General features: G+C 51.1%; 2 protein-coding genes across 2 annotated transcripts; both read left to right on the top strand.

The window, feature by feature from the left end:
- Positions 1 to 147: 147 nt before the first annotated feature.
- Positions 148 to 9,080, top strand: TBCCD1 (TBCC domain containing 1). The gene is made up of 7 exons (XM_050902321.1): positions 148 to 495; positions 577 to 726; positions 2,457 to 2,823; positions 3,812 to 3,998; positions 4,149 to 4,646; positions 7,772 to 7,935; positions 8,545 to 9,080. Exons 1-6 carry the CDS (start codon positions 148 to 150, stop codon positions 7,899 to 7,901), a joined length of 1,680 nt encoding a protein of 559 aa, XP_050758278.1. The 3' UTR covers positions 7,902 to 7,935; positions 8,545 to 9,080.
- Positions 9,081 to 10,909: 1,829 nt separating this feature from the next.
- On the top strand, positions 10,910 to 18,121 carry CRYGS (crystallin gamma S). Its single transcript, XM_050902749.1, is given in 4 exon segments — positions 10,910 to 10,930; positions 15,565 to 15,622; positions 15,625 to 15,806; positions 17,849 to 18,121. Coding segments are annotated over 4 exon segments (534 nt in total).
- The last annotated feature ends 165 nt before the right edge of the window (positions 18,122 to 18,286 follow it).

Raw genomic sequence — 18,286 nt, forward strand, 5'->3', positions numbered from 1 at the left:
CCGGCTTCTCGGGAAAGGGGGCGGACCTGCCCGGCCCAGGCGGAGTCCTCCACGGTGTGAGGGAAGGGCCGTCTCTTTGGTCCGCGCGGCCGCCGCTCTGCGCGGCGCCTCGGCGGGCACCGGAAGCGGGCGGCGGCGGCGGTCGCCATGGAGGCGGCGGCGGCGGCGGGCCCGGTGCGGCTGTGGGTGAAGACGGAGCCGTTCCTGGTGGGGGCCCTGCCCGTCCCGCCGCCCGCCCGCCTCGGTCCCCACTACCTGCGGAAGATGGCGGCCTACGCCCGGGCGCGGGCGGCCGAGGGCTGCTTCCCGCGGCTGTCGTGGCCCCGCTGGCGGCACATCGCCTGCGGGAAGCTGCAGCTGGGCCGCGGCCTGGCCTGGCTCTACTTCGAGCTCTTCCACAGCCTCCTCCAGCGGGACCCGCCGCGCCGCCTCGAGTGGGCCGAGGCCGAGGCGGCCTGCGCCAACGCCGACGAGCTGGAGCGGGAACGGAGCAAGGCAGGAACCCCATCCCGAGCCGGGCGGGCGCGGGGAGAGCCCAGCCCATCCTAACGCCTCTTTTTCTCCCTTCTTGGCTAGCTCTCGGTAGACACTCTGCAGTTCCTGCTCTTCCTCTACGTCCAGCAGGTGAACAAGGTTTCCCTGCGAAGGTCTCTGATCGGGGAGGAATGGCCCAGCCCCAGGACCAAGTCTCCCAGCCTGACCGGAAAATCCGCCAGCGAGAATAAGGTATTTGTGGCTGTGGGATTCTCCTTGCGCGGCCGTGTGGGGAAACTGCAAAGACCTGCCTTGAGGTGGGTTGAGAAGCGGCCGGTTTGTTCCTGGGAGGGTGTAACCCTGCCTGCCGTAAAGTCTACGCTGGAGTCAAATTGGCGATACTTCGCTCAATAGTGAATGAATTGGTGTATTCTCTGCAGCTTTACCAGCAACAGTTGTCCGTGGGAATTTCCTAGAGTCTGAGACCAACTGTGAAAGTTCTCTCAGAGTCTTGGCAATTCCCCTTTTAAGAAGCAACTGCCTCTTTGCTTTTTCTGTTAGCCGAACGGGAAGCTTTTCTTATGTTGGAGGCTGCTTTCCCGTGATCCGCTGTAGGGTATTAGGATGCCAGGATGGTCCCTAGCATTATGTTATATTTCAGAGAGGGGAGCTGGTTGGTCAGCTGTAGATCAACCGTGTGGGAATGCTAATGTTTCCTTTTCAAATACTATCAAGAATGTATCGGGTGCAGCTTGTGGGCTGCTCTGTATTTAAGAGTGAATTACAGATTGGCAACATCATTATAAAGGCCAGCTGCAAAGCTCGGTGGATTTCTGTCATGACTGTGATGCTGCAGGCTGTATGAGCTAGTGAAACGGAGCTTGGGACAAGCTGGAATAATTAAAAATAGGAACTGGGTAGCTTTATACCGAAAGATTGAACACATGAAGAAAGAAATGGGAGGAACTGACACAGGGCTGTGGGTTGAGTGGCCTCGGAGCATCCAGTGTTATTTAAAAGCTGATGTTTTCTTTTAACCGTAGCCATTACATAAAACTCTGGAAGGAAGGAGGTGCGTCTTGGCTGCCCTTGCACCCCTCCCAGAGGTTTTGGTCCCGACAGGATTGGGGCTGTCTCCGCTGGTGTTACTTTTCTCTGTGCGATCGGGCGAGACTCCCCCAGCTTCAGCGATGCCTGATGTGAACCGTGTCCCCTTTTGAAACGGTGTAGCGAGGCTTGTCCAGCGCGAGAGGGTCTCCGTCACAGTGCGGGGATCTCCAGCCGCTGGACAAGACGCTCGCAGCTGCTTGTTAAGCCCTTTTGGCTACGGCCCTCGCGGATGGCGAGGACGACGTGTGATCACAGCCGTGTGTTGCTTGTTCTGCAGTTCGCAGGCCAGCAAAGCTTGTCTTTATTAAGGTCTGTCATAATTCTAGTCGTCTTTTTTTTTTTTTTTTGGTCTGGAGCCCTTTAGAATTTGAACTAATGCTTCTTTCAGAGGTCGTTTGGTTTATTGGTCCGCTCACTGTGAAGAAATGACCCTCTGCTTTTTTCCCCGCAGCGCCTCGGAGGGCGGCACTGAATCATATCTGAAGGTCTGGAACAGATGCAGCGATTTTCCAATAGAACAGTTGCAAGACCTTGACTGTCAGTTATTGATTTGTTTCCTACCTTCAATTGCCAGCAGCAGCTGGCCGCATTTGTGCGGGAAGGATTGTAGGAGAGTCTGTTTCTGCTTTCTAGAATGAAATATTTGGTACTTGGAGTGAGAATGACGTGTTTTTTTCTTTTTGGGGGGAGGTTGCTTTCTGCGTTTTGGAAGAGCAGAGCAGCAGAAGCAGTGAGCAGGAGAGAGCACCGCGTTTGACTCGCTTTCCCTCTTTTAGAACGCGTGTAAGCAAGGGCGCATTGTATAATGTCAGTGGAGCTTGTCAGCTCTGTGAGAACTCACCTCCTTCTTCTGTGTTTTTCTGCCCGCCAAGAACTGGAACGATCAGGACCACCGCGCCTTTGTGCAGAGCCACCTCTCGGATATGCTGGAACTGCTGCTGGAGCCGGAGCAGCTCACTGCCTCCTCCCATTCCACCCACAGTAGCCTGGTGTCCTACGAAGCCGTCTGTGCCCTCAGCTTTCTTATTGAAGGGACCGTGAACAAATCCAGGACGGTCCATCCTCTGCACGAGCTTGCCCTCTGGCAGCCCTGTCACGGGCAGAACGGCTACTCAAAGGTCTCCAGAGCCTTCTCTTTCCCCAAGCTAGAGAGCTGGCTGCGGTCTTGCCTGACAACAAACCCTTTTGGAATGACTGCCTGCCTCAAGTCCGGGAAGAAACTCGCGTGGGCACAGCAAGGTAGCTACAGGCCTTGCCTTTATTTGTAGAAATAACTTTCCAGTCTCAGCTCCTCTTGCTGACCAGGGATCTGGCAGTGGCGTGGGGGCTTGCCTCCTTTTCCTCCTACTATCAGTGGAGATGGGGAAAGTGACAGCTTAGAGGCGAGTCTGGAGGGCTAGAGGGTGCTGCGTGACATCTGTGTGTATTTTTCCGGTCCTTGGATCGCTTTTGTGAGTAAACATTGATGACTTTTATTGTCAAAGGCCCCTCCGAGTGAGGTCAGTGTTACTACCCTCATTATTCAAGTACAGCTGGGCCCAGAGAATAGATAATGTGATGTGTTTGTGGCCGAGCTGAGAACTGGTCTAGGTTTCCTTGTCTTGAATCGCGGCCCCTCGCCTGCAGGGATGTAGCAGTGGAGCCAAGGCACCTTCCACCATAGGAGAAAAAAAATTCCGATTAACATTTTGTTTCTCTGACTGCACAATCGTAAGAGCGGCAGCGCGTTTGGCAGGACAGGGAGGTTGCTCAAGGATTGTACTGTAGAGGGAGCATTTCACTGTCTTTAAAACGTACAGTTCCTGCTTTCAACGTGAAACTTGCCGTAAGGATCTTCCTGCCAAGCTAAGTCTTGTGTTCGGGAACAGGCTTCTGGAAATGGAGATGCCTAGGTCAGGGCTGCCGGTAGCTTGTGGGAGGCTTTGGCTGCCCCTGAATAATCTTAAAGTGGTTTTGATCTTTCAATGTGCCCCGACTTCTGGAGCTTCCGACTGCTACGTGCTGCTGACCTGCCTGGTAGGCATCGGTGGATGGTATGACTGGTGCCTGAAGTGATGCAGTTTTTGAAGTTTTGGGCTGATTATTTTCTTGAGGGATTGCTGAGCGATGTGGACAGTGAACCATCATGTCTGTGTCTCTGTAGGAATCACGTATAGCCTTTCTGTGCTTTTTTTTTTTTTTTTTTTTTTTGGTAATTTTAAATGCGTTGGTGAACTTTCTTTTGCAGTTGAAGGAACAACCAGGAGAGCAAAGATTGCCTGCAAAACTCGTGCGGTGCCTGAGGTGTTCCCCATGGTGATAATGAGCCAGGTGTACAAGCAGACGCTGGCCAAGAGCTCGGACACCCTGGTTGGGGCTCACGTAAGAATTCATCGCTGCAACGAGTCCTTCATTTATCTCCTCTCTCCTCTCCGGTGAGTTTTTGTTCCCCTGGGACACAGCTAGATGTCTTTTCAGCAAGTTTGTTCAAGCGCTAAGTTCTTGTTAGATGGACTAAGCAGTGAAAAAGTCCCGGTTTTGCTCTTTCCTGCTCACCGTGTCCTCGCTTTCTTGTTCTTTCGCAGATCTGTGACCATTGAGAAGTGCCGGAATAGCACTTTTGTCCTTGGCCCCGTGCAGGCGTCTGTTCACGTCCACAGCTGTGACAACGTCAAGGTCATTGTGGTTTGCCATCGTTTGTCCCTTTCTTCCACCGCTGGCTGTACTTTTTACATTCTCACGCCTACCCAGCCTCTCATCCTCTCGGGGAACCAAGGAGTCAGCTTTGCCCCTTTCCACACCCATTATCCGATGCTTGAAGACCACATGGCTCAGGTGGGCTTGGCCACTCTGCCAAACTACTGGGACAGCCCCATGCTGGTGTGCAAGGAGAGCGGTGACACGAGTGTCTTCCGCCTCCTGCCGCCCTCGGACTTCTACACCTTCGTGATTCCTTTTGAGATGGAAGGAGACACCACGGAGACGCCGGGTGGGCTTCCCCATGCGTATCAGAAGGCGCTGAGTCAGCGAGAGCAGAAGGTACAGATCTGGCAGAAAACTGTGAAGGAGGCAGGCCTGACCAAGTGAGTGCTGCATCCGAACAGGAACGTGTGAGCTGCGGTGCAGCTCGGCTCAGGCATACAAAGAGAAGGTTCATTTGATGTGGTTCAACAAAAATGCTTTAATAATGGGTTGATTTGCACGAGCCGTGTCTTGCATGCCGTTTCTAGAGCATTAGTAATTAGCAATCTTGGGATCCTGGTCTTTGGTATTATTATAGTGAGAAGAATAATGCCCACAATCGTAACTCTGAAGGAGGTGCTTTGTCACGATTGCATTTTCTGAGCTTGCAAGACTCAAGGAAAAGCATGCCTAGATGCTGTTGAGGGCTGAGGTGAGGGATCCACCCTGGCAGTAAGAGTTTACAGCTGATCTCACGCTGGGTACTGTCTCTCTGCTGTCTCTGTTCTGCTTCCAGTGTCGCATGCTGCCATGGGTGAGGTCTGGGTACGTACCCTGAACAACAGCTCGACTCATTCTTGGCCTGCAGCTGGTTGGTGGTCGCTCTTAGCCCAACCTTTACATTGAGATTGAAGCTTTAAATTACTGTCCCATCTGTCGTTGAGGTGAGCTAAGAATGTGCATGTGGACCATTACAGTAGATCACCTCGTGGACAGTAGCTTTTAAAGTCCTCTTCATCAGATCGCATCGAATCCTCTGCCCAGCTTTCCCTGTGCTAGCTAGGCCTGTCCTAGCCCATCTCATGCACTGACGCGCGTCTCTCTGCTTTCTCACCACCTGTTGTGGAGTTCTGAAAAAGTGCAGCTTGCTTCCTTTGTCAGCGTGCTTTCTTCTGCAGCCAGCCAGATCAGGCAAGGGTACAAATCTCTGCCGACTTCAGTTTAGCTGCTTTTGTCTTTCTGTGAACCGTTTTGATGCAGCAACCTGAAGGACCTGGCTTCCTTTGCAAATACAGAGTGGGGATAGAAACCCAGATATTCAATTGTAAAGACCTGAAGAGATGAGAGCAAGTTTTGTTCCCTAAGCTGTACTTAAGCTGTATAGATTTTCTTTCTGTTCTGTGCTCAGTCGATGACTTGTAACGGGCGTATAACTAGGTGCTGATAAGCAGTGATCTTGGAGGGTTTTATCCTGTGGGGAACACAGGATATGAAAACCTCCCCTTGGGTCAAACTGTCAACGCTTCCCATCATACCAGGCTGAGGAGTTCTAGTCCATTTGATCGTTCATTGTTTTGGAGGAGCTCCCTCCGCTTCCCTTGTTCCTTTCTGAAATCCAGGTGCCTCTGTGCTGAGCGTGGAGTAGCCTGCGGTTTGAAAGAGCTCTAGACTGGGAGAGAGAAAGGATTCTGGGGCAGGATTTTGCTACAGGCGGAGGGTGGCTGAGCAGTAGTGACCCAGTAGTGGTGACAGAGGTGTAAAAACCTTCAAAACTCTCAGCCCTGAGTCTTCAAGGGCAGCAGAGAGGAAAGTTATAACTTCAGCCCTTGTGCTAGGGTCATCCGTTGTGTCTATCAGCCTCATCTAAGGTGCTTCCCCCTCCAGCTCTTGTCCTCCCAGGGCTGCTGCTTCTCACCCCAGGGTTTTTTGAAGGTGTTTGGCCTGTCAAAATCTTACCGTTAAAGAAATGTGACGTAATATGGATGATGTGCTTAGATTTAACGTCCTCTACAGCAGTCACAGGAGGCAAGAGCTCACTACTGGAGTGGCTTATTTCATAAAAGGGGGAAAACTGTGCCAAGTTTAGAAGCTTGCTGAAAAGAAACTGGGCAGCTGACAGTGTAAAATGTCTCTGTCTCCTGCAGGCAGGGAAACAACTAGGGAGACAACTAGGAAGCTTAGAGCAAACAGGATATCAGACTTGTAGAAAGAAAAAAGCTGCCGTGCTTGAACGGGGAGGTGAAAGAGAATGTTAGAAATAAGAAGACATCTTTCAAGAAGTTGAAGTTGTCTGAATGAGGAAAGTGGGGCAAAAAAAGAATGTAAATCCTGCCAGGCTGAAAGTAAAACCCCCGTAAGACAGGACCAATAAGACAGCTTGAGGAACAACTGGCAAAAGCATAAAATCCTGTTTATTCATTTTCCGAGCATATCAGACAGAAAGTCTTTCAGGGTCAGTAGCGGATCAAGGTATATAAAAAGCACTTGGAGAAGATAAAACTGTAAGGGAAGAAAGAAGTGACTGCCTTTGTGTTCACGTTCACTGGGGAGGAATTGAGGTTAGTTTCTGGCCTAGAACCCTGCTTTCTGGGGAATGTCTGAAACGGAAGGGATAGTGCAAAGAAGAGCCTTTAACTTGAAGAAAGGGTCTGGGTACACCGAGCCTCTCTGAAGCCGGGTGGCACAAAAATGAATCGGGCTGGTTTGCTGCTTTTCCCAGTACGGGATGGGATCAGCACATCAAATTAGGAATGGGTTCAAAGCAAAACCACATAAAATCTCCACAGGATATTGAAAATGTTCATGTTTTACTTGGATTCAGAAAGGAATTGTGTAAGCTCATAGAAAAAAAAAAAGTCCAGCAGGAGCTACTCGACACCCATGCCACCTTTGGCTTAAGCAATTCCGGAGCTGAGCTGATCCCAGATGGCTGGGATGCTGTTCTGGAGAAATACTGCCCTGAGCCTGTGCTGCTCTTGGGCATCTGACCGGTGCCGGAGACAGAGCCTGAGCTAAGTGGTATACCCTGTTATTGCCCGTCTTACCAAAACCACCCCAGAAGTTATTTAGCAGTAACGGGAATTGTTTGAGGAGTGTTGTTTATAGGTGCATTTTTTTCCTGATCTCCATCCTCTCTCTTTCAGATGCTGTCAGAACCGAATTTTGTGTCTTTAGTGCTTGAACGCTGGTTACTAATCTTCTTTTTCTCCCTTTTCAGACAATTTTTAATCTGTGCTCTAAGAGTAAAGCGGAGGCAGCCCTGTGGAGCAGGATTGCTGTGCTAGTGGGATCGGGAAGTTTGCGTGACTTCTCTAACTCCACCAAGTTCTGCCTTTGGGGTTCATTACAGTCATATTCACTTGGTAAAAACCTCCTCTTCCTGGTACAGACAGTTCAGGAACGAAGCCCAGCTCTTAGCTGATCTATATGGAGGCTTGTTTTGGTTTTGAAGGTGAGGTTAGAAGTATAAGACTATAAATAAATGTGACCTTTACATAATTCCCTGCTGGTCTTCTTTTGGTTACAGGGATCAGAGGAAACAGTTCCAGATACTGGTAGAAAACAAATTCTATGAATGGCTGGTTCAGACAGGGAACCGTCAGCAGCTGGATAGCCTTGTTCCTCCTGCAGTAGGCTCCAAGCAGGCAGCAGGATAGCATCGTGTTCCTGTGCAGCAAAAGGAAAGGAAGGGTGAGTAGAGGGCCTGTTTCTCTTGGCTCTTCTCTATCCAGAAGAATTGTCCCATGTTGATGTGCACAGCCTAGGCAGAGGTAGAAGAAGTAGGAGGCTGTTCAGTGGACATTCTCCCAAGAGCCTTGCATTTAATTTTAGTTCTTATTTTGCAGTCAAAACCTCTTTTTGATTTGAATCTGTTCCCTGGGTACTTGGCACCTCCCTCGTTCTCTGCAGGAGTTCTCTTTGATTTGTTGGGGACATCTGTGTGCGTCTGTAAAGGCAGATAGGCATATCGTATATAATCTGATGTAAAAACTTATTCGAATAGCTGCTCTTGCAAAGAGGCTGTGCGTATTAATGTCTGTACTTACCTGTCTCACTTTTTGCTTAAGAGAATCGAGTGAGACTTCAAATAATTCTTACTTTGTAGTGTCTTTCTCTTCCCAAGTAGAAGTGGTTTAGGAGCTGGAGGCAAGCCCTTATCGTGATTTTCTGCCATTGCATGTTTCAAACCATTAGAAAGTTGTTTGGTTTGGTTTTTTTTTTCCCCTTTTCTTTAGTCTTTGAGTTGCTTTTTCTTTGCTAGCGTTGGGAGTAAAATTTGCTCCTCTTATTTTGTTACAGAGTTCTGGGAACAGGCAGCCGTACACTGAAAACAGTTCTCGTTAAGACTTTGCAACCGTCCTGCTTGAACACACTTGATGGGGATCTGATGCCCAGCCTCAGTGTGGATCGGACTGTCCGTCCGCTTTAGGATTTCTAATCGCTGCCGCTTTCCCAGGAGTGTGCTGTAACTATTCTGTTGGTAACTGAGAAAGTGCGTGTCACTAGAGGATGATGAAGTACGCCTCGTTGCAGATCCTTTAGTGGGGAGGCTGTCGGCATGGTTAGCGTCCGTGGCGTGCAAGCAGCCAGCGAAGGAGCTGGTGCAGAGCTGGACGCAGGGCCCTGGCCGTCGCCTGCGTCTTTATGGTACGAGCCAGCTGCGCTGTTTTTATAAATGTGAAAAAGAAATGTTTGATTTTTTTAATGAATGAAATGCAATGGATTTTTTTATGTGAAGATGGCACTTAAGCGATGTGATTTTATGGAATTAACTTTCTTATACGTTTGCATTGTTTTGACAAATGTCAATAAAACAGAGTTCTCAGATAAGCCTGGCACATGTCCTAGGGAAAGGGTTTCACCTCTGCAGCGGGTGTTAGAGGGACACAACATCTTTACTGCTTAGTGAAATGTGAACCCGTCAGCTGAGAGGAAAGCGCGAATTTATTAACAGCCATTGAGTTGAAGGTTTTGAAGGCTGCCCTAGCACAGCATTTTAATACAAACACTCTTTCCTACCTTTAATACTTCTTGTAAAGAGTATCAACTTGAATGAGTACCATTCTCATGTGCGAGTGGAACCTGTCTTGGGGAGACGTGCTCGTAGCTGAGCACCTAAATAAGCTAGGCAAAGTAGGCAAAGGCGTTGCATGCCCGACCGAAGGCAGCAGCTTTATGTGCCTTCTGAAGAGCTATCCAAGCTGAGAGCGAGAGGAAGGCAGGGGCATTTAGTGCTCTGGTGTACACAGCTGTTGTGATGCTGGAATTTTGCTCTTGGCTCCTGGGGAGGCAGGTGATGCAATGCAAGGTTAGTTTATTATATTTAACCGACATTTAAAGGAGGGATGTGCAAAGTGACTGCAGTGGAGCTTTGAGATGTCCTAGTGAACCTACTGGGTTGTCTTTTGATAGGACCTGGATTGTGGTTGAACTCTGATCTTCATAAGACAGCATTTGAATTAAAAAAAAAATAAAAAAAAAATCCAAGTGGCCTCACAGCTTTCTAGCAGTAAGAGCTGTAAGCACCAGCACTGGGTGATTCAAGACGCCTAAAATGGGAAGAGGACGAGATGCTGCTGAGCATGTCTGCCTCAGGCTGCCATATCTGACTGCATTTAGCAGAGCTGCGGCAGTGGACATGGGGTGGCACGCAGAGCTGCTGTTGCGAGACTGCTTGTCCTGACGGATTTGAAATAGGCTCTGCGTGTTTCAGGCAACTGCTGTGCCAAATTCGTTTCCCTTTGTTTCCCTAAGCCTTTGGGCTGGTGCAGTGAATAGCTGCAGAGGTGTTTTTTCATAACGCGCTGGCGGGGAGGTGTGGGTGTACATAAGCCAGGAATCCTCGCCCTCCCTGCTCAGTGGGCCAGAGTGTGGCGAAAAGAAAAAGTCCTTTGCTCAAAGCTCAGACAGCGGTGTAAGAGTTTTGAGTTGAATTTGTGATGCTAGCAGATACGGTCAGAAATTTGGGCATCATTCTTTACTGTTTGATGGGTGAAATCACTTACGTTGGGGCTGTGTGGCCAGACATACTTCTTTTCCTCTGTCGGGCACCATTTGGAGCAATATAGCTGAAGCTTGAGGGTATGCTGGAAAAATACGCAGCCTCTTCGCTGCGCAGATGTTTCCATTGGGAGCTTTTGAAGCAGAGCCTCCACGCAGAGGCTGGTCTTTGCGAGCCCGTGGTGTCTGCCCTGAGCACGTGTTGACCGTTTCCTAGCTGCATCCTTCGCTGCATGGGAACGTTCTCTGATAAATGCTGGGTCTCTTCCTTGCAAATGAGGATGGGCCTTTTAGAGCTGACGAGGATGCTTTCTTGTTTCACATGCTCGAAAGGGAGAGAGCAGCCAAATTGCCCCCCGTCCTCCAGGACTTGGCAGGGGGTTGCGTGTTTTGAGTGCCTTTGGCAGAGTTTTGGTGTTCTGACTCAGCAAATGGTAACAAAGGGAGGATGGCCAAGCCTTCCTTTATTCCATAATCCTGTTTGCTTTTCTGGAAATCGGCTATAGCCTCAGAATCACTGACTCAATTTTTGGATCCTATTCTCATGACAAAGCGGCTGTCTGGTTTAAAACAAGCCCATTATAAAAAGGGCATCTCGGATCCAGGCTGCTTGTAACAGCTTCTGACGTTCCTCCAGCACTGGGGAGCTTGGCCGGAACGGAAAATGTCCAGAGCTGGAACCAAGGTAAGTTTATTCGCAGCCTATTCGTGATTGTGGCTAAGAGTACAGAATTTATCAGCGATAAGTCGTGGAGAAACTTTGGTTTCTTTGTTCTGCTGACAGCTTCCCCCTCTGTCGGTGTGTCGGCAAGAGGAGATGCTTCAAATCCCTCCTCAAATGGAGGGAAGCTGAAGCTGAGCCCTCCCTAGTCTTTTCCCAGATCTTGGCTGTTTCCTCTAGGTGTGGCTCTGCGAGAGGATGGAGTGGAACCCAGTGACTGGTGAGGGGATATTTTAAAATGCACCAGGACCCGATGCCTTGTAAATTGAAGGTGGAGGCTGCTGTGCCAGCAGCGAATGTGACGGGCTGCATTTGGAGAGCAGAGTCTCGTGGAAGGCTTCCTTGGGAGGACCTGAATCCCGACGCCAGCAGCAGCCGCCGCATCCCCCTTCCATGGTGGAGCAAAGGGTGTGCTGCCACAGAATGACGCCTGAATGATGACCGTAGCACCGAAGGCGATAGCATCCCCCGAGAGATGCGAACCGGCCTCGTGATTTGGTGGAATCGGCAGAGATGAATTTAAACTGGAGAAGGAGGTAGATCAGAAAGCTCAACTTCAGCTAGGGTGACGTGCGTCAGATGGGGATCCAGCTCGAATGCTGCGTTCTTCAGTCTTGAAGTTGGCAGAGCTGAGCGGGTCGGTCACGCAGGTCTTGTTGCGGGGTTGGGACTGGGCAGGGGTAAACAGCTGGGAAAGGAGGGAGAGAGCTTTGGGCTAGCGGCCAGTTTCTCCTGTGAAATGTTAAAGAACTGTTAAGAGGCTGTGGACAGACGTACATCTTTCCATTGTATGAGTTTTGCTTTTGGGTTAGATTCCTTTTAACCCGTGGAGACTGTAAGACCCGAGGAGGCAGAGGGCTCAGAAACAGAGTGGTTTTGTAGGCACTGGCCGATGCTATGGAAGATCTGGATTCAGGCTCTGCTTCCCCGCTCCTTTCGTCTGTCATCTTGGCTCAAAGTGATTTGGCTATTTCTGAGCAGTCTTTAGAAACCGAGGATGGTGTGCTGCTTGCTTCTAACCCGGTGGCTGTCCGATTGCAGTGGTACGGTCGTTATGTACCCGTGCGTAAAGAAGGCGCTGAGGAGACGTAACTGATTCACGCTCGAGTCTCCTGTCTGCTCGAAGAGACTTAAACACACACTGCCTTTAGCCCTGCTGAAAGCCACGTCCCCTGTGAGCGTGCTACAGGGAATTCGTTGGTTATGTGCTGCTGTGGTGCAGCAAAATGTCCAAGGGGAGTTAAGTCAGTGAAAGAGTTGCGAATCTCATCTTTTCTCTATGCCGTGCTCTTGCTTAGCACATTCCAGGGAGAAGAAAAGGGCAAAGGAGAGAATTAAACACTATTTTTCATAACCCCTGCCCTAGAAAGGGGTCACTGCCCCCATGCTGCTTACTTAGAAGGCAGTGGGCACTACTAGTTAGTGTTTACAGTTATTGTTTATGAGTTTCCTTCTAACAGAGCTGCTGTTGGGAAGAAATATGATAACTGCTGTGAGGTGGCCAAGGGAGTAAGAGTTTTACGGTCCCGTAAGGAAGATCTGCTGTGGCAAATCTGTTATCTGCCAGGTAAGCCCCAAAAAAGCAAAGTTTGGGCAGTGAGCAGTTAACGGGTTCATGCTGTAAGCAGAGCAACTTGGCGGCTTTACCGAAGGAAGGCGATTTGCGTCGGAGTAAGATGCAACTGAAACGAACCGACGAATCTGGAATTGAAATCTGTAATTCACCTGTCATTACCCTGCGGGTGAAAGACGTCAGTCTGGTCTGTTTGTGCCTGAATCATTGGAGGAAAGCTGAGAAGCGCCGAGTGTGAAGGTCTGAAATGAATTGAGGGTACGTGCACAGGGCTGTGGTGGAGAACGGGTGGGCAGGAGCCCTCTCCTTAAGTCTTCCTATAAATGGTCTAGGAATAAAACAACGAACGACACTTTTGGTTGGTCACTGTTCCGTGGGAATGGCCATACCCTTAACGTGCTCTCGGATTTCTTTGGCTTTGTGGCTTTATAAGTACAGAGAAAATACCCTCCCAGGAGCACCAGGTAGCTTTGCCAAATTGAAGTTCAGTTGTGTTAGGCTGGGTGGGGAAGGAACGTCAAATGAGCTTTTCTTTTCTGTCACAAAATTAAAGGCCAACTTAACCAACGTCACGCACGGTTGCTGTGGTAGGGCATCGCGAGAGGAGCTGGTTCTGCTGGATGCCAGCCACAAAACCAAGTCAGCTCATGCGGAGCCAGGACCGGAGGTGATGGATACCCGTTCCTTTCCCACTGCCAGTCGCCCTGCTGTGAGGCAGGAGGAGGCATCCCTCTGCCCGGGCAGGGTGCTGCCTGCACGGAGACCAGACCTGTGGTCTTATAGACGTTGGGCAGAGCTCATCACCGACCGTGCTGGACGCTCACTGCGTGGACGGGTGTGGGACTGCAGATCAGAAGGGAGTGAGGTTGAAGAGAGGGAGAGCTCATCAGCTGTCCCCGTGGAGGGTCATGGCTGAGCGGCGAAGAGATGCATCCCTGCGTACCACCCTGCGGAGGGTGTTACGGGGATGCTGTGGCTTCCTTGACCACCGGCTTCAAGAAGAGGATTACTGGTGGTGAGTGACTGCCTTTTATTCACTTGCTGGAAAGATGGTAGTGATCTCCCAACTCTCCATTGCACTGAAGATGGGAAGCGCTTGCTCAGGAGGGAGAAACGTGGGGACAGGTTGCTTTGTACGTGCCGACTGCTTCGTAATGGGAGATTAGTCTCTTGAAAGTAAGAGGAAAAAGTGAGGGAAATAACACTGTCCTAATAAAGGTCTACTAACAGGCTGCAAGATCAAGGACATAAATCCTCTGGCATGATTAGTCCGACTCCCCATATGCCTGGTTGTGCTGGTGGGACACGCTGTCCAACCACCTCTAGGAAAACAGTGACTAACTTATTTTTTAATATAAAGTGAGTGGAAAAAAAAATAGTAAGCGGGTTGTCCTGGATTTGAATCTGTCTCCTGTCTTGAAACTGTGACAATGAACAGTGTTTTTAACAGCAGTGATGTTAGATCAATACCAGTAGCCAAAGCACCATAGGTGAAGTACAACCAGCTAGGAGCAACAGATGATCGTGTATCTTAACGCTCAAGCTATGGAAAAACTGGGAAAAATGGATTACGGAGTACTGCATGTTAGATGTTTAAATCACTTGTGGCCAGAAAAATTCTCTCCAGAGCATCTGGGGGAATTGGCTGAGGCCATCTCAGATGCTACCAAGTAACCCAGCAGCATGTATGGGGCTGATGCCATACTGGAAGGCTGGAGAAGGTGAAATGCCGCCTTGAGTATGCACTGCATTGGATCAACCAACTTGCACATCGGTCGGTTCAGTGCAAGGCTCTAGAAGACACTGGAGTAAGTAATCAAACTCCTGTTAAGGTGGAAGACGGGCTGGTGGTTGGGTGCAGCTGAAAGGGATCGGCTGAGACCGATTCACGTCCAACTAATGTAATTTTTTGGCGTGGTCTGGCATCACAGTATCATAAGCAGGCAAGGGATATAGTCAGACACGATGGTTTGGGAACCCTTATTGCGAAGAGCAGCTCTTGATGAATAATTGTCATCTGGAAGGATCTAAAAATGGGGCTGTAGAAAGGAGCGGTCTGGGTGTAGGGCTTGGCAATATTTCCATGAAGGGTTTTTTGAAGAAAGCATGCGTCGCCTCTCCAGGGCTGGCTGGGTTGGTGATACCTCGGGCAAGAGGAATGGGATTTGCTCACCAGCTCTCGAGATCATTTCGAAACAGGTTGTGATCAAGCAGGGAAAAAGTGTCCCTAAGCGAAGTGCTCTGCACTCAGCTGCCTGGCTGTAGAGCAGCTCTTGGGAAAGAAATGCGGTGATGGATCGGAAATTTGTCAGTCGTATCGCAAACTTGCAGCAACCAAAGCAGAAGAAGCCAACTGCAAACGCAGTCCTCGGATGTCCGAAGAACTGTGCTATCTACGACGTACGTGGAGCGCTCCTTTAGTTTTTCTTGGCACTGGTGTAAAGCTTGTGTGATGTCCAGCTTTTGGCATTGACTTTTGAGAGAGTAAGCTGTGGACCGTTAGAGTGGGAACAAGGAGAACGATCGCAGGGCTAGAAGACATGACCCAGGAGGAAAGAGACCTCACCACCCCCTTATCAGTAAAGGTCTAACTGCAAACGCTCGGTAAGCCAATGTAAACAAAATGCTGCTTAGTACGGTCCATTGACTACTTATGGCTCCCTTGGCCATAATTTAGTAACTACTGATGTAGGGAAGGTGGGAGGGAAATGTATTAATAGTGTTTCGCTGCAAAGAGGACAGGGACTTCACCAAGGGAGCTTTGGAATGGATTGGGAGAGAACTAGGTGCTGGGAAGGGCAAGACATTGGTGGTAGCTGGAGGCGCTGAGGCCAGACTGGTGAATCGGCTGCCAGGGTTAGTTGAGATGCAGCTGATCCTGCTCAACTTGGGCTTGATGACTTTTTGACATCTCGAGGGCTCTGTTTTCAGATATTTCACGTCGTGATGCGGCTAGAATATGGATGCAGGCATGTGCTGGGGGACAAGGAACCTCCCTGCTTTCCTTCCTCTGCTTGTGTTTCAGGTCACCTTCTATGAAGACAAGAATTTCCTAGGCCGTTGCTACGAGTGCGACAGCGACTGCCCGATTTTCACACCTACCTGAGCCGCTGCAACTCCATCCGTGTGGATGGGGGCACCTGGGTGGCCTATGAGAGGCCCAACTTTTCCGGGAACATGTACGTTCTGAAGCACGGGGAGTATCCTGACTACCACCACTGGATGGGCCTCAACGACCGCCTCGGCTCCTGCAAAGCCGTCCAGATAGTAAGTGTGACCTCTTCCCAAGGGACATTTTAATTTACACACCTATCATTAAAGGGTTTCAGCGTGCTTGTGGGTGGCCCCCATCTTCCTGGGGACCCGTGGGAGCTCCCTTGGAGAGGACGGCTATAGGGGGTTTGCTCCTGCAGTCCTGCTCCGGGAATGGCAAGGTGTTTGGTGAGTGGAGAAGGTAAATCTCTTCTACTCTTGACTGCAATGAGAAAAAGCAGATCCCTTTGAGTGCTTTGTAGGTGAGTTTCCATAGGAACAGCAGCGTAGTTTTATCTGCACGTATTCCTCTAGGGACTTCAGTGTCCGGGCAGGTTGCTCTGAGGTTTGTCTCTCACCTTCCCTCCATGGTGTGCTGCCAACTGATCCAAATCTGATGGTGGGTGCAAGGCTTGTAACGGTGAGATATAGATTTTGCAGGAGCACTCGGAACGAGGGGCAGTTTGTTTGCCTCTCTGGCAAGCCAGGGCTCCTTTCTGATACAGGGAACTGAACCTCAGTATCACCAAGCCCCTCTGGGCATGGGAAGAACAGCCCCAGGAGCAGACCTGGAGTAACCAGGAGTGGGAGGGATGCCTGAAGCCCTCCTTGGGCATGCTTGGACCAGCCCGGTGTCTCCTGGTATTAGGAGAGCACAGGGCAACGCGTGTCTCCCCGCTGCAGCGCAGGAACTGTGCTCGTCCCCTCCTGACTGATGATGGGGAGACGCTTCTGCAGCCTCCGGCAGCCCCCATCCTTCTACCAGCAGGAGACAGGATAAATGTAGTTTGACAGCGAGCAGCGTTTACACCCTGTGGAAGCGCTGGGAGGGAGAAAGGAACAGAGGGAACGATCCCTTTGGGAAGCCGATGGGGAGAAGCACCCTTTAAGCCTGGCAGGGATGGGAGTGTGGATGGGGTACGGATTGGGGTTGAGACGCTGAGTGCTGCTGCTTGCTGTGTTTTTGCCAGCAGCGGGGCAGACATCGGTGGGGATCTGTGCAACGCTGACTTGAATAGCACAGCCATGGATTCCCGTTGCGTGGAGCAGGTCTCACAGCTGAGAAGGGGTTTTGCTTTTATGTCTGGAGGTCTAACGCCACTTTGAGCCTGTTCTGGATTTGAGCTAGGTCTAAATCCCTTTGCCTAGGGCAGGGAGAGTTTCCAGCCAGTTCAGAGCACTGATCTGGTGTAAGGGATGGAGCCAAATACACGTGGGAGATGTAACAGCGACGCAGCTTCCTCCATCAGGATGAAATGCGGAGGCTTTATCCTGCATGTCCACCTGGTGCCTGGCTTCCCCTCCTGCGCTTGGGGAGGTTGCCCGGGGACCCGTCGCTCTGACCAGGCGGGTCAGAGCACCCCGGAGAAGCCGCAGCGGCGGCACACGGATCCGAGAGACCCCGCAGAGCTCGGCTGGGGCTGGCAACGAGAGCGGGCTCGGGCGGACGGGGGAGGCGGGGGAAGACGGTGTCCAGGCAGCTGCAGATTAAAACTGCCGCAGTGCCTTCGGGCAACGCAGCGCTTCAAATCACAGTGGAAAATACCGGCGCTGTGTTTGCCTGTAATACAACCCGGCTGGGGTCACCAGCTCATTAAACTCCTCGTTGCCCGGAGGAGCAGGGAGTGGAGGGGGTCCGTCTCTCCTTCTGATGCTCACGCGGAGTGGCTGAAGGGTTCAAGGCAGCAGCGGGACGGGCAGGCTGCCTGGGATAAGGAGCCCAGCACTTGCTGACTTGGCCTCATCCCTCCCTGCAGCCTTCCTCCCTGCGAAACTGGGGCTGTCGTGGGGGTTTGAGCTGAAACTGCTCTGCTCCGGCTCGGTGCTTTTTGTTCTCTTTGCGCGGGATGCTCGGTCAAGAGTTACCCCGCTGCGCTTTTGGGGGCTGACGTGAGCCGTTCAGCCCTGTCCTGGTGTGCTGGGGGGGGGGCTGGTTTGTACCTGATCTGAGTCTGACCGTGCCTCAGCTCTGCTCCCAGCCGCTGGCGACCGTCAGAGCCGGGGACGTGTCGGTGCCTCCCTCCAGTGCTCTGCCATTTTCTCTCCCCTTTTTCTAGCCAAGTGGAGGCCAGGGCCACATCCAGGTATTTGAGAAGGGAGATTTTGGCGGGCAGATGTTCGAAGCCACCGAAGACTGCCCTTCCGTCATGGAGGAGTGCCACATGCGTGAGGTCCACGCGTGCAGAGTGCTGGAGGGCGTCTGGGTTTTCTACGAGCATCCCAACTACCGGGGCCGGCAGTACCTGCTGCCCAAGGGGGAATACCGCAAACCCGTGGAGTGGGGAGCGGCGAGCCCCGCTGTCCAGTCCTTCCGCAGCATCGCCGAGTGAGGCAGCCCATTGACTGGGCTGCCGGAGGCCGCCAATAAAGCAACTGAGTCGCTCAGCTCGGCCTGTCCTGCTTATTCCTGGGATCTGCGTGCAAGTTATCCTGCCCCGGGGAAGCCGGCGTGGAGCTGAGCCTTTTCTAAGCAAAACACCCTCCGCCAGCCCCGA

Source organism: Gymnogyps californianus, chromosome 10 (genome assembly GCF_018139145.2).
Source record: "Gymnogyps californianus isolate 813 chromosome 10, ASM1813914v2, whole genome shotgun sequence".
NCBI lineage: Eukaryota > Metazoa > Chordata > Aves > Accipitriformes > Cathartidae > Gymnogyps > Gymnogyps californianus.

Coding starts and splice junctions, on each gene's coding strand:
- TBCCD1 (XM_050902321.1), top strand. CDS start 148: ATGGAGGCGGCGGCGGCGGCGGGCCCGGTGCGGCTGTGGGTGAAGACG. Junction 3,999..4,148: donor TATCTCCTCTCTCCTCTCCG/GTGAGTTTTTGT, acceptor GTTCTTTCGCAG/ATCTGTGACCATTGAGAAGT. Junction 4,647..7,771: donor AAGGAGGCAGGCCTGACCAA/GTGAGTGCTGCA, acceptor TTTTGGTTACAG/GGATCAGAGGAAACAGTTCC.